Below are 26,003 nucleotides of genomic sequence, written 5' to 3'. Positions count from 1 at the left end.
AACTACATAGCCGAGTTTGTTAGACACAAGGAGAATGGCCAATGATGATATCATCCAAGTATTCTCATCGTTTTTTTATAACAGCACATAAGAGATATGTAGTTTTACTTTTGATATTGTAAGTATGCGCCACCGGAATTGTCCTTGTGCAAGTAGGATATCGCGCAGTGAGGTTGCACTCTCCTATTAGTATAGACGAATATGAGTATAACATTATTTATGTGATTTGGTGCCAGGGACGTAGTTATCAATAGTGCAACATGTGCAGTGGGCCTTAGGGGTGTGATGGGCCGACTTTAGCCAAATTAGTGACTATTTTAGCTGAAATACCAGGACTGAGTAATCCAATTTTCTTCCGATGCTTTAGGGCCTATTTTATTTATGCTACAACATTGTGTGGGGCGTACACATAATGACGTCATGTTACAATTGACAACACCCCAGTGTTCATTTACGCAAGGTGTACCAGGGCTCAGTCTTTCAGAATTTCAGTGTACGACAATCTTTGGAGGAAATCTACTCTGTTCGGAATACAGCTTTGCCATAGTGATGGCTAGTGAGTTTATTGTCATGGTGTAGGGAGTGTTTGTGACTACTAACGTATCATCTGGTAGCACAAACGGTATCTTGGGTGGTGACGATGAGGAAGACATTTTCAGTTATAGGCAAAGGGCCTCCTCCCCATAGGGAAGGAGTGTATCTGAAGGCATTCGGTAAGGCAGGCTATGGTTGTGGGGGCAACAAACAAGTGTGTTATTATGTTCTTCTGTCTCCATACAAGGTGCAAAGTGGCCATAGCACGGAGCCTCTGATAATCTAAAAGCTGTCAAAAAGCCTCATTCCTCCCCCATTCAACAAGAATCAACGTTTATGACCTAATATTAATATGCAAATATGTAATTTTATATTGCCACATGAAAACCTCTGACTCTATCACCTCAAATCTTTACCATTTCACCTCTATTACTTTGTGGTTTCATTATAAAGCATTCTCTCAATTACAGTACAGTGCAGGTTGTGTGTATGATACAGGTCTGACGCATCCGGAGGGCTGAGAATAAGCCAGTATTCACACATACCTTTCCCAAGTCCTTAAAAAACACCTGAACGCAAAATGGTGTTGCTAAAAAGTCGAGTGACCTGAAGTATCACATGATATGGGCCCTCTAGGTACCTCTGAATCTACTGACCCACGCAAAGATCAACACATCGAGCTTTGATCAAATTTAGTACATTGAAGTGTACAAAAAACATAATGGGAGGTATGTTTGAATTAATCTTAGCCACTGGTAATCACTCTGGGCATCATCTGAGACCATTGTTATTTTGCACTTCATACTAACTTCAACTGGACCTAGTTATATGCAAATCAGTCTTCACCCTGCTCCAATAAGAACAGTCCAGCCTGAAAAGCCACACCCTCTCTGAACCTGAACACAAGCAACCCAAGACTTGTTTCATTCTACCTGTGACTCATCACTCGGTTGCAACTTGGCTCCAGGGGCAGTGATCAAATTTAATATACATCACAGAGTGCATGTATATCATTAATGCTTATATATTCTTATATTCCATGAAACTTGACTTTTTTGCTAGTTTACATGAACATTAGAAAATGCAGATTTAATCTGTCTGAGAAATTTGGTGGTTGGTTGGGGGGTGTGTGAGCCCTTCTCAAGCAACTGTCACAATCCTTGTCAGGAAGACACTGAATGAACATGTGCCTAACCCTCAAATAGTTTGGCACAAAAAACGTCAGGCTTAACTTAGAGGCAATGCGTAAAGTATTTATTCATCAAACAGTAGTAAAGGTAAAACACAACATAAGAAAAATCCCACACCAGTATAGAAAAATAGAGTAAAATTGAATACATTATTTGACACCAAAACAACAAAAATCCAATCAGTAGAACCGGAGATTTGCAGTTTCATGGATTTCAAACAAGTACAGTGTCTAACAGCATAAAGCGGCACCTGCAATGATCTGGTCATGCAAGATTGGATGAAAGTCGCTAGTTCAGGATGACTACGATGGACGCCCCTGAAGTGCGGAGCAGGTCAAGCATTGCAGACAGTTGTCATTGTAGTGCAAAGATCCTGTGGGAATTGCAGACGGTCATTGCTGGAGCTTCGCATAGGCAGTCACCGAGGGCTGACGATGCTGTAATAAGAAGTGCAGCTCTTGGTTGTGGGTTGCTCCCGGTGCCTGCTATAGCGCAAAGAGTCTTGTTCACTGGATCTTTGTGATGGTGGTTATGGGGACTGCAAGATCTTGGTGGGAATTGGCTCGTTCATGGTTGCAAATAGCCCTGAACTTGAGGATTTCTCTGTTTCTTCTTAGAGGAGCACAACTGATGCCACATCAAGGGCATGATTCACAAAGGTAAACTCACACTTTTGAGTAAGTTTACAATAGTTTGCTATTCGCAAAGGAATTTGCGAGTCGTATCTTTATGAGTGCAGAGTCTACACATGTAAAAAAAAAAAAAAAAGGTATTTTTATATGCAGAGACTCCATACTCGTAAAGATACTACTCGTAAATCTGTTTGTGAATAGAAAACAATTGTAAACTTACACCAAAGTGTAAGTGCACCTTTATGAATAAAGCCCCAAGGGTCCATGACTGGAAAGGAGCCTCTTGGTTATCAGGAAATCACTCCAGCACAGGCCAGCAGTGGTCAGGCAAGTCAAATTGCAGGTTCAGGCAGGTCCAGCACAAAAGGTCAACTGGGCAGTTGCAGCGGAGCCTCTGGAGCTTGTTGTGTCACTGTAGCTCAGAGCAGGAGGTCAGTCAGCGGACCCTGGGAGTCACTTCAACCTGAGGTTGAAAGGGGCAGGTCATCTTTCTTCTCAGACAACAAGGCCGGACTCAAGCAGCAGAGTAGACCACTGGCAGCAGTGCAGTACGTCTTCTGTTGTAGCCACAGGTCCAGGTGTGTACTAAAGACTGGGTCTGCAGGCCCCTTTTATACATGTGCCCACTATGAAGTTGAAGAACTTTTATTTCCCTACAGAAGTGTCTGGAATTGTCTGACTCCCTGCCCTGGTCCCAGTCTATCTACAGGAAAAAAGCTTACTGTTAAGTCCTTTGTGTGTGAACTGAGGCAGTGTCTTAGAAGTGCAAGTGTGACAGGCCACAGCACCACCCTCCTCATCAAGTCAGGATGACTCATCCTGCCTACACTTAGACCCTCCATTGTGTTTCTTTCTAGAGGAATACACAAAGGCAAGCAGTTGACTACAACTAGTCATGTGACACAGGAGCAGGCTGCAATCACTAAGTGGTTAGGCCAAGAAAATGCCAGCTTTCTAAAAGAGTCATTTTTATACACATGGCTTAAAATCTGACTTTACTATTAAAGAGAATTTTAAATACCAGCTCTCAAACGAAAGCTATGACTTTATAAATATAATAAGGTAACCCAATGTTATCCTGTAGGAGAGGTAGGCCTGCAATTGCCAAAAATAAATTTGAGAGTTATTCTCTACCAGGACATGTAACACTTAAAATGACAGATATGCTTTTTTACATACAACACACTCTGCCCTATCAGTTGTTTAGGCTTTATCCTAGGGGTGATTTATATGTTTTAAAAAGGAAGGGTTAGGCACTGCAAAAAGTTTAATTTGCCAGGTCAAAATAGCAGTTTTAAACTGCATACACAGACTGCAGTGGCAGGCCCGACACATGGTAAAAAAGCTTTCTACAAAGGTGGCACAATAAGTGCTGCAGGACCACTAGCGATATTTAGTTTACAGGCCCTTAGTACAAACAGTACAACTTACTAGGGGCTTACAATTAAATAAAATGCACCTATTAGGTATAAGCAAATTACACGATGTTTAGAGGAAGTAGTACGAGCACTTTAGCACCGATTAGCAGTGGTAAAGTGCACCAAGCCCTAAAAGTAAGGCAACAAGGGTTCAGAAAACAGGAGGGCTGAAGGTGAAAAGTTTGGGGGTATCTCTGCAGAAAGGGTCATGTCCATAAATCTCATGTATTGATTTTGTGGCAAGGTCGAGATTTCTGGATTATAAATAATCATCCCTCGAAAGTGAAAAGCACCAGGTTGTAAGTTGAGTGGATTTCTGTAAAGGGACATGGCACTAGTCAGAATGTCTAAAGAATATGTGTGGGCGTGTATTACCAGAAACCACTTTTCTTGTATATACTGTTATCTTCAGTTTATAAACCTTGGAGGAGATTTTCCCTTAATATATATACGTTGGCTATGATTCAAATAATGCAGCTGCATCAATCCAAACAGGAGGGAGCTACGCTGTAGCCTACTCTTCCACTTGCTCTGCATTGTTATTATAGTTTCCATTAAGACCCAAGTGGATGGTAGGGTCTGGTGGGCTTAGTTAATTTATAGACATTAAGGCCCATATTTATACTTTTTGACGCAAAACTGCGCCAACGTAGTTTTGCGTCAAAAAAATGAGCGCCGGCTAACGCCATTCTGAAGCGCCATGCGGGCGCTGTATTTATTGAATGACGTTAGCCGGCGTTAGCCTCCGGCGCCGTCTGGTGTGCGTTAAAAAAAACGACGTACACCAGGCAGCGCCGGCGTAGGGGGATATGGAGCTTGGGCGTCAAGAAATGGGGCAAGTCAGGTTGAGGCAATTTTTTCGCCTCAACCCGATTTGCGCCATTTTTTTTCACTCCCAACCCCCATAGAAATGACTCCTGTCTTAGCAAAGACAGGAGTCATGCCCCCTTGCCCAATGGCCATGCCCAGGGGACTTCTGTCCCCTGTGCATGGTCATTGGGCATAGTGGCATGTAGGGGGGCACAAATCAGGCCCCCCTATGCCACAAAAAAAAAAAAAAAAACACTTACCTGAACTTACCTTAATGTCCCTGGGATGGGTCCCTCCAGCCTTGGGTGTCCTCCTGGGGTGGGCATGGGTGACAGGGGGTGTCCCTGGGAGCATGGGGGGGCACCTCTGGGCTCCTTCAGAGCCCACAGGTCCCTTAACGCCTGCCTTTTGCAGGCGCAAAAAAACGGCGCAAAAGCGGCCGTACGTAAAAAAATTTGACCCGCCCACTCCCGGGCGTGATTTTTGCCCGGGAGTATAAATCCCACGCACATGCCTCGGAGTCGATTTTTTAGACGGGAACGCCTACCTTGCATATAATTAACGCAAAGTAGGTGTCCACGCTAAAAAATGATGCTAACTCCATGGACTTTGGCGCTAGACGCGTCTAACACCAAAGTATAAATATGGAGTTAGTTTTGCATCGAAATTGCGTCAAAAAAAACTACGCAATTTCGGCGCAAACGTAGTATAAATATGCCCCTAAGCACCTTTTCCAAAAAGACTATTTAGAAATTACAAACTGTTTTAAGTATTTTTTCATAGTACCAGTTCCCTAAAACAATTGCATTTGCCTATGGGAATCACTATCAGTAATGTGAATGAGTACAAGGTAACACACACAATGCATATAGCTCTATTACACAGTTGGTAATAGTGACTGTGTAGGTACGTTTAGATCTAACTTCCGATGAAAAGCCTATTTTTGCTTTGATTAAAACATTGTTGTTGTTCAATGATCCTGCATGAAATGAAATGTTCATATCAAGTAGCATTAGTGGCTTGCCAAGCTTCAGTCACATGCATCGGGGTAGATGTGTGAGGGAATAGGGGGAGGGGTCAAATAATGAACAACTACCAGTTAACTACCTTAGGAAAATGTACTAACTAACTTAGCAAAAACTGCTGAAGAGATTTTCACCAAACTTTGTATTAAAATAAAACTTTACTCACAGAAGAGCATGTACATGGTTTGAAGTAAGTCCGTTCAAAAGTTACTGAGAAATTAGTGTTAAAATAGTTGTCTTGTGAGGTTTAAATGGTTATTTATAGAGGTATATTCATTGTTAATTTGCTGAACCTGTGAGGATTTTAAGACTTGAATCCTCAGAGGATAATACATTTTAAAAATATATACATTCCATTGGAAGTAAGTGGGAGAGTTTTTTCCGTTGTTCAGTGAATGATTACAGGATACTCGAAAGACTTGAGCAAATTGAAAGGATGGCAGCAATTGAATGTTTTTGCTCAGGTGACCATTACAAGATTCCAGACACTTAAACCTAAATCCTAAAAAAAGTGACAGATTACAATGGGAAGGTGGAAGCATTCCCTGATCCTAAGGAGCATATGAGGGTAAACAGGGCAAATATTGCCCCTAAAAAGAAAAAGAAAAACGTTTTCATTGGGTTGGTGGATCTAAATTGAAGTCTGCGGCCTGGAGGGGAGAGTCACAGGTTTCCCCTAACCTATCCTTCTGTTAATCTTTGTTTTGAAATTTTACATAGCACAGGCTCGATCAAGAGGTATTGGAGTGCTTTACACGAGCATCAGTTTTATTACACAAGCACACATACATTTCTTAGGCACGAGGAGAATAAGAGATTAGGCCAGAATCGCATTATGTTGAGTCGACGTAGAGACTGGAACTTGGTTGCCCAGTTCAAACGTCGGCATCCCTGGCCACAAAACAGATCCTCTCCTGTATCCTGCTCCTATCAGTATCTGCCCTTATGTTTGACTTTTCCTTTTCGACCTTCCTCTCCGATGCTGTTTTCCCTTTCCCTCTTTTCCCATTCTATTTTCAGCTCTCCCTCTCTCTATTTACTTTCTGTCTTTCTCTTGTTATGTCCTTCACCCTGTTTTCTCACTTTCTTCTGCCCCTTTCTCCATATTTTCAATGATTTTGATTTTAATCTCCACCCTTTCAGGACTCAGCAGATGCTTTGGCATGTTTATAAATCCAGCACCTATATGACTTCCGCATCGTGCATCAGGGACCTTGACATGGAAATGTGCAAACATTTGACAAGGGTCAGCCCCACATCTAGTACCACAAACATAAGTATTTTTTTCATATGCAGTGCATATTCAAATTAATAATGTGCATAAAATGTAGCAGCCCAAACAGAAATGTATTTGGACATACCCAAACTATATTAGCACCTGTGTTAACTGCATTAGTGCGACCTGTAATGCAGTGCGGCTCTAATACATATCTAGAATAATCAAATTTATAAATTAGTGGTAATACGTTTTGCACACTTGCGAAAAAAATATGCTGCATGCACGAAAAAATAGAATGCCAATCTCCATTACCCACAATATTGGATGGCACAAAAAACGTGCTGCTGAGATATGCGCGACAACTTAATGCACTGGCATACATTATGCTGACCTTTCCTTAATGCGGCCCCATGCCTTCGGCTGGCGCAACATACAGAAAGTGCTGCAGTGTGAGAGCTGTGAGTGTGCATACCTCATTTTAGGATATTGATCTAATTGGATGGTGATACACAAACTTCTCGGCAACATGGATTCACTTAAGTTACACCCCCCGCCCCCAGCTTCTCATAGGGATTTTGTAAATCAGTACTCTGTTGGAATCGGCGAGCAGAGACGCGGGTTTACACAGGGGGTTGGCTATACCATTTCTTTTACTCTCTGCCCTGGAAAGCACTTCATGTGGGGAAAAGTCCTCTTGAGATCCTACCGAAACCACTCGCCAGCGTCATGCTGTGAGTAGGGAACCATGGACAAAGATGGGATTTTTTTTTTAGGACTGGATAGTGGGTATTTTAATGAACAGCTGTTGCTTTGATTTACTTGATTACACACTGGGGGATCCGTTCTCTCTGTTGTCTTAAAAGAGGTTAGAGCCAAAAAGGGAAACAATTGCATACACTTTCAAAAGCAGCACCGGGACAAATTTTTTAATCAACTCCCCTCTTGAAACTACTCCTTATAAAGGTCCAAATCTTATTCGCTTATGTTGCAGGGGGGGGGGGGGGGGGGTTTAGGGGAGTTATAGTGATTTAACCACTTACAAATAAAAAGCGAACATTATCCTAAAGTAAGTTGTATCATCTTTGTGCGATTGTGTCGAACGAGCAACATTGGTTCGTCGTTGATAACAAAGAAGGCAACAATTAGATGGAAAAGACGGAAAAATGGCTCTAGAGCTTGACACCCTCAAACATGTAGGTACATTTCGTTGGATAGTATGGCTTCCATGGCTTTTCTTAATACAGGTATGTCAAATTGTAGGACTTCGCTTAAGAATATTTCAAAACATTGTTATAAAATCTTAGTACGATTCATGTAAAATGTAATAACTTTTTTTTTACTATGGAAAAGTCCCACACATGGTGATGAGCACATACCCCTGCCCTGAGTGCCCCAACTGTAATGATGTCTGGATCCCTGGTGCTGATTTTTGTTGTCATGGGTGAGCACGGATCATGCATGTGCACTATGACATAGGGCTTCCTAATTGATTGCGGTCTAGTTGGACTGGAAGGGGTGCAAAGAGCACTGCCTTCATAGTGGTGAAAAGCTTCTGCCTCTGCCAGGAGTTAAGCACAACGAGCGTGGTGGTGGCACCATGCAGTGATTAGTAGGAGTGAACAGGTCTTTTTTTACCTGCTTCACTGTAGTGAGGCCTACAGGCTGTTATATGCAGAATGCACCCTTGGGCTACATCAGTTTGGTGTGTAAGGCTCTGCAGTGCATATGTTATACACCTGATGGGTGTATATGTACCTGTGAATGGTACAATACAGGAATGATGCCGTGCTCAACAGTGTGTGTATGGTATATACATATACTGGGTGTATATAGGCCTTTGAATGGTAGAATAAATGTAAGATACTTGGTTCTATTATGGGAAACCCAGGGTTAACTTGAGGAACATGAGGAGGTAGACGAATCCTCCCTGGACAGATCTGTGGATTGCTGCATTCTTGTGAGCTGGGTGGGACAGACTGGAGGAAGGTGGAAGCCAGGCCCCTCAGTACACTTCAAAGTTTGCTCTTTGATTCAGAGGGAGGTCACTAGGAACGTGCCTGAGCACATCTCAGGAAGGAGATGGGGCTGAAGAAAATTTTAAAGAGGTGGGCTCAGTTCCTGGGGTAACATTTTGAGATACATTTTAATGTGGCTGACATCCCAGTGTGAACCTCTAGTCACTTCCATGGCCTGTGTTAGCTATCAGATTTTGAGTCACTGCTGCTGTGGCAGACTGCTACCTGGGGGACAAAACAGAGAAGAAAACACTTCAAAAGGAAGCAGACCCCTGCGTCACAGGGAAAGGTCAGGAATGCTCTGTATTTAAGGCATATGGAGCATTCCTATTCTTTTCCACTGCACTGCCACACAATGGTCTGCCTAGCACAAACACAGGTACCCTTGCATCATGGTGCAGTGGTGCCTGAATTGCATGGTAGGATTGTTTTCTGCAGGAATGGGCACCTTCCTGCATAAAACAATCCTAAGAGCCATATTCCTCTATTTATGTTTGTTGAAAAATGTAGCACACATCGAAAGAGGAAGTAATGAAAAGAGATAAAGATAGTTCTCCTTGTTACGCCTCTCCTGCGGAGGCGTATGTTTGGCGCATTACCAGGCTCACCAGGTTTGGTAAATCTGGAAATGCGTCACAAACCATGGGAGTTGTATGGGAACATTCATGCAATGCCCATGGAAAGCCTCCCTGTGCAGAGAAATGCAATAAAGATATTTGCGCTGTGTTGCATTACTGCAGATTTTTGAAGCCATTCACGGCCATGCAAAGTGACCTTGCGTGGCCTCAAGAATCTAAATTAGAGATTTGGGTCACACATATACCACATTGTGTGGTGCAAGTATGAAGCAAAGCTCTCATAAATATGCCCCTCACATTCTAAATCATATTTAGTGTCTGGAAATGGACTGTGGGAAGGGGACCTCAAGGTGCCCAAAATTGCCAACTGTCAAGCAGGCACTCAGGCTGTGGGAGGAGGTGAAGTTCTGCAAGACTTCTGCCTGTAACCAAGACTATCAGCCAACATCTTCCAGTCTCACAGCTGGGTCAGGGCACATCACCCAGTAACTCCAAGACCACTTGTGTCTGAAGTGGACCACCAGTGCCTACCAATGTGCCCTGTAAGAAAGAGAAGAGAGTTGAAGAGAGAGACGTCCAGTGGGGGAACCTTATCATTGATCCCTGCTGTGAGGTGTGAGGAGACAGCTTCAGTACCAAACAGGCTGTTGCCCGTGTGCAGGGTAAAGTCGGTGATCCCCGTATGCCAGGGGAGGGATGCAGTGGAGTGAGCTACTAATGTTGCTGTACCAATTTGGTCATTGCCAGTTTGCAGGTTTGAAATTTGCTACCACCCTGTGTGCCAGATGGGGCCAGCAAAAAGACTGTGCAATGCTGATCAGGCTATAGCCTATGCACAGAGTGGAGTCAGCTACCCTCTACGTCAGGTTGCTGTGCAGATTGGGCCGTTGCCTGTGTAAGAGTAAGAGCAATGACCCCAGAGGCCAGGATGGTCATAGGGACCAGGAAAGAAGCGTAGTCTGGTCAACATTGCTGTTGTGAGAAGGAGGCCACCGTGGTAATCAGAGCAGGCCCAAGCAGTGTCTGAAGGCCAGCACCAGGAGCCCCGGAGCCACTCCATCCTGTGAACCCATCCTGTGGGGTCGATCTTAAGAAACTAACCAGCATTGGAGGAGCTTTGAAGACCCCACAGCCACTGCCTCAGCAGGACGTGTGTGAGGAACTCAAGGACACTCAAAAGCTGTCCCTCTTGGGCCACTTGTGAGGAACTTACTGGAAACAGCCAATGCAGTTTCAGCAATGACAAAGGGGGCAGACTTGGAGACTCCGGTCACTCAGCTGATGCAGGCAAGTCTGATTTATGGGCAAGACAGCCCTGGGCGAACTTAACTGTCACAAGGTGCTTCAGCTCTGGAACACTTCGACTTTAATAAAGAATCAGAGGGCAACTCCTGAGTCTTGGACTATTAGCGAGGCTTAACCTGAATGTTGCCTATAGTGGATGGAGAATTACCACTACTGCTAGTGCGAAAGGAGTGGAATCAAGAACCAGCCTATACAACACTAGAACTCTGACCTCAGGGACTGTGTGTATTGTTTGTGAATGCTGTGTTTTACTTTGTGTTAATATATAAATACTCCTTTTTTCAAAAATCAATTATTTGACTGGACAATCATTTATTACTGTGGCTGAACATATTTTGAGGTTTCACTCCCCCTCTGTTTACCTCCCCTGCCCCAAGAAGCTTTGGACTGCTTGACCCACGCTACCACTGAGAGTCAAGTACTGAAGGGGTACTAGGCACTACTGCTTAGGATCCATAGAAGGCCAGGCTTTGAGACATCAGGAGTGAAAGGCAACAGCCCCCACTGTTGGGCTCAGTTGGTGAAAACAATGGTAAATTGAATTTTCGTAAATCTTTCCATAAAAAAATTAACCCAACGTCTTCTGTGTCTGCCAAGCATATTGACCTTTTACATGAGATTTGTCTAGCAAATAGAAATGTACACAAGTATTGGAATGTTATGGTGTGCACAGATATACATTTGGATTTCTAGTAATGAAAATAGCAATTTGCACAGTCCTCACTGTGGTGGTATCAAGTCTTGCTCCAAGTCAATCCTTTTACCCTGGTGCAATGTCACCTACAACTGGGTAACATCCTAATTGGTTGCAGTCTATGACACATTCATGCAAAGAGTTTCTGCAAATTTTAGTTGAAAAGTTGTGTGAAGAACTTACTCCTTGTACCCATCAGACAAGTGCTTAATTTGAGCTGGTGGTTGCGGGTCGGGTACATCAACACTTATATTTGCGGATCAGCACTTATTTTTCCCCTATCAGATTTTTACCAAGTACAAGACAGGGAAAAACATACAGATCCAAAAGACGAAGGAAGAAAAAAGAGAGCAAAACCATCTCAAACAAAAAGCAGAAACCAGCAACTTCGAGGTAAAGGGGTAGGGAATGTCTAGTAGTAATTTAAAGACTACTAGCCTTGGTATTCATGCACGGACATTTAGGTCCATCGGCTGCTGGCTTCTGAGCAGAACTCTAGGCACCAGCACTCTTTTTTCACAAATTAAGCATGTCTCATACCCTCTTCTTCTACGTGGAGTGAGGTAGTGGGGCTATCTCCAAAATTTGTGAACTGTTGCTCCTGAGTCCTGCAGCCCTGCTTGATTCTCACATCCCCACTGAAACCAAAAGTCTACAGGCATTCAAACTGTGCCCAGGGATGGCCTCAGACTACAGGACCACTGAGATAGCTCTTGTTATGCAGGTAGACATTAATAGACGGAAGGGCCGAGGTGGAGGCAGACATAGCAATATGTCTAGGCTCTGCAACACATAGACCTGAAAAAGTCCCCACCCTAAAGTCCTTTCAGATGTGCTTGTCATATGTTTCCTGATTTCCGCCTTAGGCTATTCCATCTGTGCCAGGGGAGGGCACAACAGACTATGGGGGTCATTCTGACCCTGGCGGTCCATGACCGCCATGGCGGAGGGCGGCGGAAGCACCGCCAACAGGCTGGCGGTGCTTCCTGGGCGATTCTGACCGCAGCGGTAAAGCCGCGGTCAGAAAAGGGTTTCCCGCTGGCCCAGGGTATCCGCCATGGCGGTGCTACTTGCAGCACCGCCATGGGGATTCCGACCGCCTTCCCGCCAGCCTGTTTCTGGCGGTGTCCACCGCCAGAACCAGGATGGCGGGAACGGGTGCCGTGGGCCCCCTAACAGGGCCCCACAAAGATTTTCACTGTCTGCTTTGCAGACAGTGAAAATCGCGACGGGTGCCACTGCACCCGTCGCACCCCTGTAACTCCGCCGGCTCCATTCCGAGCCGGCTTCATTGTTGAAGGGGCTTTCCCGCTGGGCTGGCCGACGGTCTTCTGGCGGTCGCCCGCCGGCCCAGCGGGAAAGCCAGAATGGCCGCCGCGGTCTTTCGGCGGGAACCGCTTGGCGGGCAGCGACCGCCGACTGCCGCGGTCAGAATGACCGCCTATATGCTAGACTATGCTGCTCGTTCGCTTTCAGTGTTACCTTTCAGGGCTGATCTCTGAGATGAGCACAGCTTTTTTGGGCCGATAGTACGATTTGGTTACCACAATTCCTGACGTAAATGTGAGCCCTACTGATACTGACATTGAAACACATTACAAATGATGTTGCTGCATACAATGAACATTTTTGGAACACACCACTCAATATCCTCCTTAACCATTATCTGGAAACCCATGCTCCTAAGTCTCATTTCAGTGCAGCTGGAGTTGCTCTTGAAAAATGACTTCCAATGCCTTTGGATCTTTAGCGAAAGTATGGGCAGCTGCAGGAACAGACAACCCTGCACACAGCGTCCTACTGCACAGCTAGATACACTTTCATATGGGATTATTAATGGGATAGCTCACAGGTAGCAGAATGGCAAGGACAGCCTAATCTCCATTCAGCCTGATCCCTGTGCAGGGAGCGCTAGAAGGTGCATGAACCAAACACCAATGCATAATGCATCTTGCTTGCAACATGCTACATGCTAGAGCCTGCCCTCCCTGCAGTATGTCTCATGTTTACATAACACATTACAAGTTAAATAATCAGACACCTCTTCAGAATGTATCATACATGTGATGCATTACGTACTAAAAATCAGACCTCCCTGCAGAATGCATCATGTATGTAACACATAAGCTACAGAAACATACCATCGGCAGAATTGCTCATGCATTCAAAACATTGCAAACAACAGAGCTAGATCTACATGCTTAATGCATTTGGCAAGGAAAACTCTATATAACACATTAAACTCACTTCAACATACTATATATGTATCAAAAACATCACAAGCTCAATAGTGAAATCCTTCTGAAGAATATACTGTGGGCAATAAACAACTCTTGATACTAAGGTAAGCAAACACATTTTCAGTTCAGTTATTACAGCTATAAAAGCTATTAGAGCAATATATACAGTTATTTCAGCTATTTGAAACTATATTTGCACAGCAGGCATGCAGAGCTAATTCCGGAAAGCCGTCAGCGTCTCCATCAGCTCATGGGGTTCATGCTTACCCACTTGTCCATCAGCCAGCAGCAGAGAGCTCCTCATTCATCCCACCGTTTCTTTCAGCAAACTATCTGCGCTGAGCGGCTATCCTGGCCAAGCTGGCAGCAATAAAGATCAAATGCATCTTCTTACCCGTATTACTGAGGATACTGCCAATTCTAAAACACTCTACGTCCGTTTCACTTAACATGGCAGGAGGTGTTTGATGCTGCACCCAGTTAACAATGGCCTGAACAACATCCGAAGGAGGCAGCGGTGTCTGGGGCCTGGGAGGCCTGGGAAACCTTGAAGGTGGACTGCCATGTGACATACCAGCAGATTCGGCCAAATAGTAACAGTTGCAAGCTGCAACTGTTCATGGCCTCCAATGAGCTCAGCATCAGCCAGTTGATGTTTTCAAAGAACTAGATGGAAGCTGAAAACATGTTTTGTACTGAAAAAGTTTCCCAGTTTCTATTTATTGGTGCTGCTTTTGTCACTTCAGAGCCTGGGGCAGCAGGAACCATAACAAGGAACAAAGCAAAGGTAGCAATTGCTACCCCTTGAGACCCTTTCAGTGAAACCTATGTTAGAGCCACCACCAAACATCATAAAAAACTTGATTCAGGGAGTCTAAGACAATAGAGCTTGTGACCTCATCAGAATGTCTTCTATCTAGAAGTACACAGTGAGGAGAAGCAGAGAAAGACATTGGGTCCGTTTGTGTGACTGACATAGTTTGGCAAGATATTCTCTCAGGTGAACGCAGGACGGGAAATTGAAGATTATGCAAAGGACCTTTGATAGGTAACCAGGGAAGAAATTTAAAATCATGCATAACCTATTCATTACAATAGAGGTTGAATATGACCGTTAGGCTCTTAGGATTATGATGACATCTTGAGAATTGCAGTGGGGAGTCCTTTGCAGATGCTATTACAGCAGTTCAAACAGGACATCACAACTGAAAGCATCAGCGCAACTTCCTTCGTAGTCAGTAGTCGAGGAGAAACGTGATGCCTCCAAGGTCGTCTTTTTAAAATCAGTAGATCATTGTTCAAGTTGTGATGAACAATTGGGATTCTTAACTCATTATGGGTGAGCGCAACGCGCTCCGTCCTTTCTGTATTCTCTATTTGGGCTTCAAACCACGCCCATTTCACGTCAGTCACTTACATTGGTTTGTGGGCTTGCCTTTTAAAATCCGCCTGCTTTCATTTGCGAAAGGTATGCGTACGTCATGCCTTTTCCGGTGTTTAGCCCACCTACACAGCACCGGTAAACTACTAAAAACATTTGAGGCTCGATGTTTTCAGCCTGGGGTCCGGACTACTTTATCTGTTTATTTTCCACGCAGCACGATCGCACTGCATTTTACATACTGTGATCGCGCTGCGTTTTTTTTTTCTTTACAACGCTAATAGCGCTAACCCGAGCAAATGTGAGACCTGTTGCTTTGAAAATGCTTGTTTTAAATATTGTCTTGTACTACTGATATTCAGTTAAAGACAACATAATATGATTCAGAAAAGGGGTTAAACACCCATGTGCTCAGCATAGCCTTCAGAACAGTGGTTCCCAACCTCTTGACTTCTGTGGACCCCCACTTCATCATTACTGAAACCCAGGGACTCCCACTGAATCATTATTGGAATCCAGGGACCCCCCCCCACTGAGTCATAACCAGAAGCTGAGGACCCTGGCCTATACATTGTCGATGATTTGAAACACAAAACAAAATACAGAAACAATCATTCATCAAACACAGACACAATTGATAACACATATTATTTATTTTGCAAACATAAATTTAAAAAAATTAATTTGAAGATTGGAGCTTTTCTATATTCAATTGAAGCCACACCCCGTCCATACTATATTCTGTTTGATGCAACTGCACTGCTACTGCGAATTAACCTGAGGAGTCTAACTTAATTTTTAGACTCCAATTTCAAAGTCCTTGAAATTTACAGTAGGTCTTAACATTTTCAGTTCTACATTTAGCCACTCTATTTATAAATACTTTATTAATCTGTTAATATTATTTCATTTTCTAAGCAGTCACGGACCCCCTGAGAAGGCTTTGCGGACCCTCGGGGTTGCTCAGACCCCAGGTTGGGAATCACTGGTTCAGAACAAACATGGAGTAATCCTTACACATCACCTAAAATGTGTACTCTCCGTACCATGAGGAAGTCCAGCATCTACATTTGGCTCAGCTACTTACATATAAATCTAATGTGCCTGCAGACAATAGCCTGGCCCTCTTTAAACTGTAAAAATAATAACTTCCTATGTAGCACACGGTACGCTTCTGCTGAAAGGCGCTATAAATAGGAGGTATCTTCACACACTTTACCTATACTCAGTTTACAGACCTCAGAAGGGTGAAAGGCTGAGTTGGATTTGCTGGGAATCAAAGTTCGAACGCACACATCACAGGCGAAATCAATTGCTTAACTGGCTCTACCATCTTGTTGGGTGGGAGATGTTTCATGAACGTAAGAATGTCAGCACCCGGAACAGGACAAAGCCATTTAAAATGGACAAAGGCAATTTTTAACAATTGAGGTTTGGTTGCAACATAAAGGTGACAGAGGGCTTCAACTATCTTTTTAGACAAATGGGTTTTATGGGTCTATTTGACTGTAAATTTAAATATGAAAATTTGAATCTTTTTTCTAAACTTAAACACCACTGAATCATAAAGAAGGGTGATTGCAGTTTTTAAACAGGTTGGTAAATGGTAGTAAAGCGTACAACCATAAATAGTCTCAAAAGAGGGAGAAATGATTAGCTGAAAAGGGATTGCAGCAACTTAGGGCCTGATGCACAAAGATATTTTCTAGTTGAAAATCTTGTGATTCAAAGAATCACAGGGGTTGTGACTGCAAAATACCTTTGTGCAATGTGCAAAAACCCTTTTGCAGGTCTGAAAATCTTTTCAACCCATAAAAAGATTTCTGTGACCCATTACAAATGGCAAATATGATAGCGCATGAAGCATCTTCCACTTCCTATGTGAAAGTCAAAATTGTATGCAGTGCGACTGCAACTGCAGTTATAAACCATTGATCAGCTTCCAAAACCAGGGTTGGGACAGCAAGTGCCAAAGAGGTACAATCCCAGTGGAGCAACAACCCCTTGAGAATCGTGGCAGTTGGTCTAAGATAGAGCAGACAGTATCCCAGGCAACTACTGCATGCTTCCTGTTGTCCTCCATGGATGTCAACATTTTTTTTTTTAACAATGGCAGCTGCCCCTTAAAGAACAAAGGATGCTTTTAAAAAGAAATGTGACATGCAGGTAATGTTAACCTAACAGTAGAGGGGGTACTTAATTTGCAAAAGAATGATTGTCTGTGCACAAAGCTCTACTCAAGACCCATGGCGGATGCAACTGAACGTTGATGATCCTTATACCAAGGCTGGTATTTTTAAATCTACGTCCTGGCTCTTTAATCCACTAACAGACACTCCTTGCGCCATTTAGCTCAATCTTGCATGTTCCTGCTTTCTCCCTTTGTGACAGTTTTTCTGTCTTTCTCCTCCTCCTTCTTTCAGATTTATGTGTTTTCCCCTCTCTTGCTAGGTAAATATCTGATGTGGAAAAATAAGTGCCAGGCCATGAAAATAAGGGCTGGTAGACAGCTGATCTGGAAGGGTTTCAGCAATGGGATAAAATAGGTATCCGCATGTTGGGAGATGTCTGGTCTGGTTTCCAGATGCTTTCCTTTCAGGAACCTCAAGCTACATACGCCCTGTCACACACCCAGTTTCATAAATATTGCCAATTGAGGTACACAATAAAATCCCACATTCCACTTGATATAGTGCTTCTGGAATTCACCCCCTTGCCTTGGAGGCTAAACTTCTGACAGGTGCACAATCAATGGGTGGTATCTCTCAAATCTAACACACACTGATACACAATACTCCTGATACACTGATACACCTGCGGGCCCAATGGGATGAGTTGATGAGGCAACTGGATGAGGAGGATTGTCAAAATGCCCTAATGGCCCCTTGCACTATTGCGATTTATTCCAAGCTGCGGCTTATACAGGTATATTATTTGCATGGTGCTTATCTATCCCCCAACCGCTTATACAAAGCACACATACTTCCCGTCCCAGCCTACTTTAGATACCGGATTACTCCTGCAGATTTCTAACACATGGTCTGGATGTATCGAGTCATTATGTAATATTGAAAGGTCATTGCTGCAGAACTGGCGGAGTTCTTGGGGTGGGCAGAGGATCTGTCACTGAAATAATTTCTTCAGGGTATCTATGAAGGAGCTGTTGGGAGTGGGCACCATGGTGGACAAAAGAAATATAGCTAACCAAGTGTGAATCCTCTCATCCGCCCTCCCTGTCTCAGTGGTATAGGGGGGTAGATTGGTGTGCCCATGAAGAAAAACAGCTTTATAAAGCCAGAGGCTGTCCAAAAAAGCATGCTAAGTTTGGGGGCAAGTAGTGGAACTGTCTTGGTTTGGGACCACTGTAATGTTTATACCATGTTTCTTCGGTGGGATGGAGATGGAATTGCTACTGAGTCTGCAATGATGTTGCCTTATCTTTTAGTGCCAACTAGAAACAGCTGGATGTGGTGGTTGTTAGTGCCTAATTGTAAATTAAAATATGCCGGTGGCCAAAGCTCTCCTCTGAAACTCAGGGCTGTTGCAATTAAATGTGCAAGCATGGAATACGGAGGCAGCGTAATCCTGAAGCCATTTCGGGCCTCTTCACTCCATTTACAGCCACTCCCTGACCCTACAGCTCACTCTTGCAGCTTTCTTTCTCCCTTTATGACGCTTTTTCGTTTTTCTCTTCCTCCGTCTTTCCCATATGTGTCTTTTGCTTGCAGTAAATGCTTGAGGCATTAAAATAAGTGCCGGCCCTCAAAAATAAGTGCTGGTGCCCTTCACCGGAAACCACCGGCTCAAATTAGGCACTGGTGTTCATTGAAATGTGATGAAACAATAAAATTGTTTATTAAAAAAAATATATATATATATAGGTTGGTGGACTCCATACTTATTGAGTGGTATTTTATATTAATATTCATAAAGGCAGGAAGTTTTGTGACCTCTTTCGAATATATATTTTGCCATGTGACTGATTACTACTTCATTCAGATCATGAAATGATGTGCAAGTTGCAATCAGTCAGTGTGCAATTTGCACACACCTTTTGCATCCCGCTCAATGATTCAAGAAGTTCACATTGTGCTATAGTGAGAAAATGGTAGCAATAGTAAATATAAAACAAGTACGAATGTGACAAAGGAATCAGTAAAATAATGGCGATATGCAGATGTGAACTTAAATAACAAATATCTCAAAACTAAATCAAATTGTGGAAATTGTCATAAAAGAGTTGATAGGCATGATATCAAAGATTTAAAGGAGCGCTAAAAGAGAGGTCATTTGGCATTTTAATTGAGGGAATGGTAGATATTTAAACAGATAAATTGATAAGCATAGTATTGAAATGATCAGAAGGCATGAGAACAGACGTATCCATAAACATGTTACTAGCGGGCTCAGCAGGAAAATCAATAGAAAGATCCTTAGAGAGCTTGACAGACTTGTTGATACTGAATGGGTCGGAAGGTATGATAACTAAGTAAGTAAATACTTTATTGTTTGATTAATTAACATTTTACAATATAACTGCTTTTTCATTAGACCTAGTAATAGAAGATTCAGCATGCCTTCTAATAGAGTGATCAGGGTGTGTGCTGAGAGCAGTAAGGAAGGCTCACAAAGGCATCAGGAGGCCCTACAAGAGCAAGACCAATGGGAATGCTAGTACAGGGGCCTGACAGCATGCCAGTAGCAGGACTGGTGGAGATACTGAATGAGAGATGCTAAAGGCACACTAACAGAGGAATTGGTAGGCCTAGCATTACAGGGATAATTAAACAATATGCAAGGGTGGCCATGAAGGGTTGGTAGACCTGTAGAACAATAGGTGGCATAATAAATACATTTACTATAAAGGTAATGGAAGAGTTCTTTGTGTGAGGTTCGCTTACCATTTAATATCCAGGAGACTTCAGGCACTGGTGTGCCTTCAATTGAACACTGCAGTGTAAAGTTTTGCCCTTCAGTCACAACACAACCCTTCATCGTACTGGAAAAATAAGGGGCAACATCTTCGACTTTGGGACCTAGAAATCAAGCGGAGTAGACATCAGCAGTGTTAGCTTCCTCTTTGTATAATGCCAGTGATTTAAGACATCTAAGATGCAATACTGAGTAACTTTATGAACGGGCAAAAAATTATTAAAATGAACTTTGGGCTATATTTTGAGCTGCCATACACAGGCCATGCCGATGAGCATTGCTTAAAATATCCACAAATATATGCGGCTATTTATTAACAGTTCATTGACCACTATCCGCCCGAAGCTCAGAGTAGGGGATTCTTATCATATTCTGTTTTCTAAATTTTATACTTATCACTAGTTGGCGTTTCTATTGTCGACTTATAAAAGAAAGGGGGGAGAAACAACAAAGCTACTGTAGTCATGCTTCAAACAACATGAAAACAAGGAGTGAACTCGAAGTAAAATAGGTATCTGAATATAAAAAAATTGAAACACTTAAGAGGCAAAATCACCCAAAAAGCCCTTGACAACCCTTCAAGGTCATACGAAACTTCATTGTCTTACCCGAAATGCACCTCTGCTGCCATATCGCACACCCACACCAGTGAGGTATGCAAACATTGTAAACTCTTTCTTTGAAAAATAGGTAAAACCAGATGATAGTGCCCTTACGCATCCATCTCCCAAACTGCAATCCACTGGCTGAACCTTGATAAATCCAAACTATTCTGAAAGGCCCGAGGCCCACCAAGGTCACTGGTGGCCAATGTCGAAGTGCAGTCGTTGCTGCCCACGAGACCCACAAAGAACTCAGGTGCCCAATGTGGATTAGTAAGCGGCGCTGTCCACGCTGAAATGCTAAGAACATCTGTTTCCATCTTCATCAACAGCTCTCCGAAAAAAAGCATTGTCGAAGCCAATAGGCCTCTCCTATGTGAGATCTATTGACTTGTCAATTATTTTGTAGCCAAGCTGTAAAAGTGCACAGTTGCTGTGCAGCAGGACTAAAACTAGTGATGAAGGCAGGATACTGGTTGGGAGGGGGTAGGAGGACGTGGCGCTATGGGCAGAGCTGCAATCCTAGGAACTGGGAATTAGGTTCGAGTCATGGCGATGGCTCGACATCCTGTGATTCTGAAAAGAATCACTCAATCTCTCTTCCCTTTAAAAAGGCGTTAAAAAAGAAAGGAGGTGAAGTTGTGGAATGTACCTGGTGTTCATGTTAAGCGCTGATGCCTTCAGGTCGAGTTTGTGCTACAAAAAAAATGCCAACAAAAGAGATAGTACTTTTTTCAAAGAGCGAGCATTGGGTGGACATTAATTAATCTATACTAGGCTCGCAAACAAAAGGATGTGGCACTTGCATATTCTGCCTAATTAAAAGGCATCAGAGAAGGTTGATAAGTTAGGCCTGGGTAGAGTTTGTGGAGTTCCACCTAAGTTCCGCTATGTGGAACTCCGCGAAGAGAGAAAACATTTCAGCCTCGTTACTCAGAGGTCCACGAAGCGATGGAGTGTGTTAGGTCACAATGTCTCTGTTATATTGAAAGGGGCAGGAAAGGAAGCTACCAACCCACACACAGACTGTGGTTTGGGTGTGGTTGTAGGAGGCTGGACTGGCTTGTAGTGAGTACCAAGGGGTACTTGCACCTTGCACCAGGCCCAGTTATCCCTTATTAGTGTATAGGGTGTCTAGCAGCTTAGGCTGATAGATAATGGTAGCTTAGCAGAGCAGCTTAGGCTGAACTAGGAGACGTGTGAAGCTACTACAGTACCACTCAGTGTCATATGCACAATATCATAAGAAAACACAATACACAGTTATGCTAAAAATAAAGGTACTTTATTTTTATGACAATATGCCAAAGTATCTTAGAGTGTACCCTCAGTGAGAGGATAGGAAATATACACAAGATATATATACACAATAGCAAAAATATGCAGTATAGTCTTAGAAAACAGTGCAAACAATGTATAGTTACAATAGGATGCAATGGGGACACATAGGGATAGGGGCAACACAAACCATATACTCCAAAAGTGGAATGCGAACCAAGAAGGGACCCCAAACCTATGTGACCTTGTAGAGGGTCGCTGGGACTATTAGAAAATAGTGAGAGTTAGAAAAATAACCCTCCCCAAGACCCTGAAAAGTGAGTGCAAAGTGCACTAAAGTTCCCCTAAGGACAAAGAAGTCGTGTTAGAGAAATAATGCAGGAAAGACACAAACCAACAATGCAACAACGATGGATTTCCAATCTTGGGAACCTGTAGAACAAGGGGACCAAGTCCAAAAGTCACAAGCAAGTCAGAGATGGGCAGATACCCAGGAAATGCCAGCTGTGGGTGCAAAGAAGCTTCTACTGGACAGAAGAAGCTGAGGTTTCTGCAGGAACGAAAAGGGCTAGAGACTTCCCCTTTTGTGGACGGATCCCTCTCGCCGTGGAGAGTCGTGCAGAAGTGTTTTCCCGCCAAAAGAACGCCAACAAGCCTTGCTAGCTGCAAATCGTGCGGTTAGCGTTTTTGGATGCTGCTGTGGCCCAGGAGGGACCAGAAGATCGCAAATTGGACCAGGAGGTAGAGGGGATGTCGAGCAAGACAAGAAGCCCTCTTAGCAGCAGGTAGCACCCGGAGAAGTGCAAGAAACAGGCACTACGAGGATGCGTGAAACGGTGCTCACCCGAAGTCGCACGAAGAAGTCCCACGTCGCCGGAGAACAACTTAGGAGGTCGTGCAATGCAGGTTAGAGTGCCGTGGACCCAGGCTGGACTGTGCACAAAGGATTTCCGCCGGAAGTGCACGGAGGCCGGAGTAGCTGCAAAAGTCGCAGTTCCCAGCAATGCAGTCTAGCGAGGTGAGGCAAGGACTTACCTCCACCAAACTTGGACTGAAGAGTCACTGGACTGTGGGGGTCACTTGGACAGAGTTGCTGGATTCGAGGGACCTCGCTCGTCGTGCTGAGAGGAGACCCAAGGGACCGATAATGCAGCTTTTTGGTGCCTGCGGTTGCAGGGGGAAGATTCCGTCGACCCACGGGAGATTTCTTCGGAGCTTCTAGTGCAGAGAGGAGGCAGACTACCCCCACAGCATGCACCACCAGGAAAACAGTCGAGAAGGCGGCAGGATCAGCGTTACAGAGTTGCAGTAGTCGTCTTTGCTACTATGTTGCAGTTTTGCAGGCTTCCAGCGCGGTCAGCAGTCGATTCCTTGGCAGAAGGTGAAGAGAGAGATGCAGAGGAACTCGGATGAGCTCTTGCATTCGTTATCTAAAGTTTCCCCAGAGACAGAGACCCTAAATAGCCAGAAAAGAGGGTTTGGCTACCTAGGAGAGAGGATAGGCTAGCAACACCTGAAGGAGCCTATCAGAAGGAGTCTCTGACGTCACCTGGTGGCACTGGCCACTCAGAGCAGTCCAGTGTGCCAGCAGCACCTCTGTTTCCAAGATGGCAGAGGTCTGGAGCACACTGGAGGAGCTCTGGACACCTCCCAGGGGAGGTGCAGGTCAGGGGAGTGGTCACTCCCCTTTACTTTGTCCAGTTTCGCGCCAGAGCAGGGCTAAGGGGTCCCCTGAACCGGTGTAGACTGGCTTATGCAGAATTGGGCACATCTGTGCCCAAGAAAGCATTTCCAGAGGCTGGGGGAGGCTACTCCTCTCCTGCCTTCACACCATTTTCCAAAGGGAGAGGGTGTCACACCCTCTCTCAGAGGAAGTTCTTTGTTCTGCCATCCTGGGCCAGGCCTGGCTGGACCCCAGGAGGGCAGATGCCTGTCTGAGGGGTTGGCAGCAGCAGCAGCTGCAGTGAAACCCCAGGAAGGGCAGTTTGGCAGTACTAGGGTCTGTGCTACAGACCACTGGGATCATGGGATTGTGCCAACTATGCCAGGATGGCATAGAGGGGGCAATTCCATGATCATAGACATGTTACATGGCCATATTCGGAGTTACCATTGTGAAGCTACATATAGGTAGTGACCTATATGTAGTGCACGCGTGTAATGGTGTCCCCGCACTCACAAAGTTCAGGGAATTGGCTCTGAACAATGTGGGGGCACCTTGGCTAGTGCCAGGGTGCCCTCACACTAAGTAACTTTGCACCTAACCTTTACCAGGTAAAGGTTAGACATATAGGTGACTTATAAGTTACTTAAGTGCAGTGTAAAATGGCTGTGAAATAACGTGGACGTTATTTCACTCAGGCTGCAGTGGCAGGCCTGTTTAAGAATTGTCAGAGCTCCCTATGGGTGGCAAAAGAATTGCTGCAGCCCATAGGGATCTCCTGGAACTCCAATACCCTGGGTACCTCAGTACCATATACTAGGGAATTATAAGGGTGTTCCAGTAAGCCAATGTAAATTGGTAAAATTGGTCACTAGCCTGTTAGTGACAATTTAGAAAGATATGAGAGAGCATAACCACTGAGGTTCTGATTAGCAGAGCCTCAGTGAGACAGTTAGGCACCACACAGGGAACACATACATATAGGCCACAAACCTATGAGCACTGGGGTCCTGACTAGCAGGGTCCCAGTGACACATAACAAACATACTGACAACATAGGGTTTTCACTATGAGCACTGGGCCCTGGCTAGCAGGATCCCAGTGAGACAGTGAAAACACCCTGACATACACTCACAAACAGGCCAAAAGTGGGGGTAACAAGGCTAGAAAGAGGCTACTTTCTCACAGTGGTGAAAAGCCACCAGATGTTTGGGATGAGAAGGCAGACTAATGGAAAGAACCCCGCTGTGGGACAGTGATCTGCAGCAAGAAGTAAGGAACCTGAAGGGATTCCACAAATGGGGGCTATTGGGCATTGACTACGAGGAGGACAACTGGAGGGGCTGAGCTCTGATTACCTTCGAGGAGCAGCATGCAGAATATGAGTTGGAAGAGACTGAGAGGTTTTGATACCTGCCGGTGGGGCACGTACTAAAGAGACATGTCCTGGAGGTGGAAGAGCTGCCAGGATACATGCCCTTAGAGGATTGACTACTGCTGGATCCTATGACAGACAAAGCAACCTCACTGACATATAGGAAAATAATGAACAACTTCCCCGACCCCTTGAAGACCCTGAGGGAGGCCTGGGAAGAAGACTTGGTGCTAATAGAAGATGATGACTAGGTGGAAGCAATCCAGAGTCCCAGAGAAATAGCAATTCATGCCAGTTTCCATTTGGTACAGTTGAGGATACTGCATAGATCCTATTTCTCCAGACCACTCATGCACCATCTTGGAAGATGCACAACTGACCTGTGCATAAGGGGGTGGGGCGAAGTAGGCTCTTTCTTCCACATACTATGGATCTGTCCTAAAATCCAACAATACCACAGGGGAGTAGTACAGGTAATGACCAGAGACACATGCCTTGATGTGCTATTGGAGGCGAGGTGGCATATTCCGTGTGTAACTGGGGAAGAAGTGTGGCACAAATACCAAAATAAATGGTTGTTGTTGGCAGCCAGAGTGGCAAAAAGGAACATACCTGGGCCTGGGGAACAGACCATCCTCTAAGAGTGGCAGACTGGAAGACAGACCTGGACTTGTGCCAACGGTCTGAGAAGGTAATTTATCAGAGCTGGGGATGCCAGAAGAAGTGAGGGAAGGTTTCGGGCCAATGGAGTGCATACAGAGGACAACAGGGGTTGCTATAGATAGGTTCATGAAAGTGTTTAGAGCACATTTTGAATTGTATGCCAGTGTGACTGTTATACAAATGTATGTCATTATGGACTGTTTGGCTTTAAGAGGTGACAAGAACATGCTATGCTATTCCCCTTGTAATGCCAGTCAGGTTACTGGTTGTTTGAACCTGTCAATGTATGCTGAGCAACTGTTCAATAACATTTTTTTTTTTTAAAGCATTTTGCTGGCTTCACATCACAGGACACTACTACTATCAATTAAACTAAGAAACAGAAACAAGTGGAAAGGTAAGATAACATTGCTGTGTACCCCACTACTGAGCAATATCACCCCAGACAC

At 44.3% G+C, this 26,003-nt stretch overlaps 1 protein-coding gene across 6 annotated transcripts in view; it reads right to left on the bottom strand.

Annotated features, from left to right (window-relative positions):
* The window catches only part of MYLK (myosin light chain kinase), a 1,681,938-nt gene that overhangs the window by 854,587 nt on the left and 801,348 nt on the right, over positions 1-26,003 (bottom strand). For all 6 annotated transcript variants that reach the window (XM_069224656.1, XM_069224654.1, XM_069224658.1 and 3 more), the window contains one exon: positions 19,943-20,077. In XM_069224656.1, the coding sequence (XP_069080757.1) occupies positions 19,943-20,077 (135 nt within the window). The remainder of the gene's footprint in view (positions 1-19,942; positions 20,078-26,003) is intronic.

Source organism: Pleurodeles waltl, chromosome 3_1 (genome assembly GCF_031143425.1).
Source record: "Pleurodeles waltl isolate 20211129_DDA chromosome 3_1, aPleWal1.hap1.20221129, whole genome shotgun sequence".
In the NCBI taxonomy this organism is placed as follows: Eukaryota; Metazoa; Chordata; class Amphibia; order Caudata; family Salamandridae; genus Pleurodeles; species Pleurodeles waltl.
This window is presented reverse-complemented; position numbering and strand designations above follow the sequence as displayed.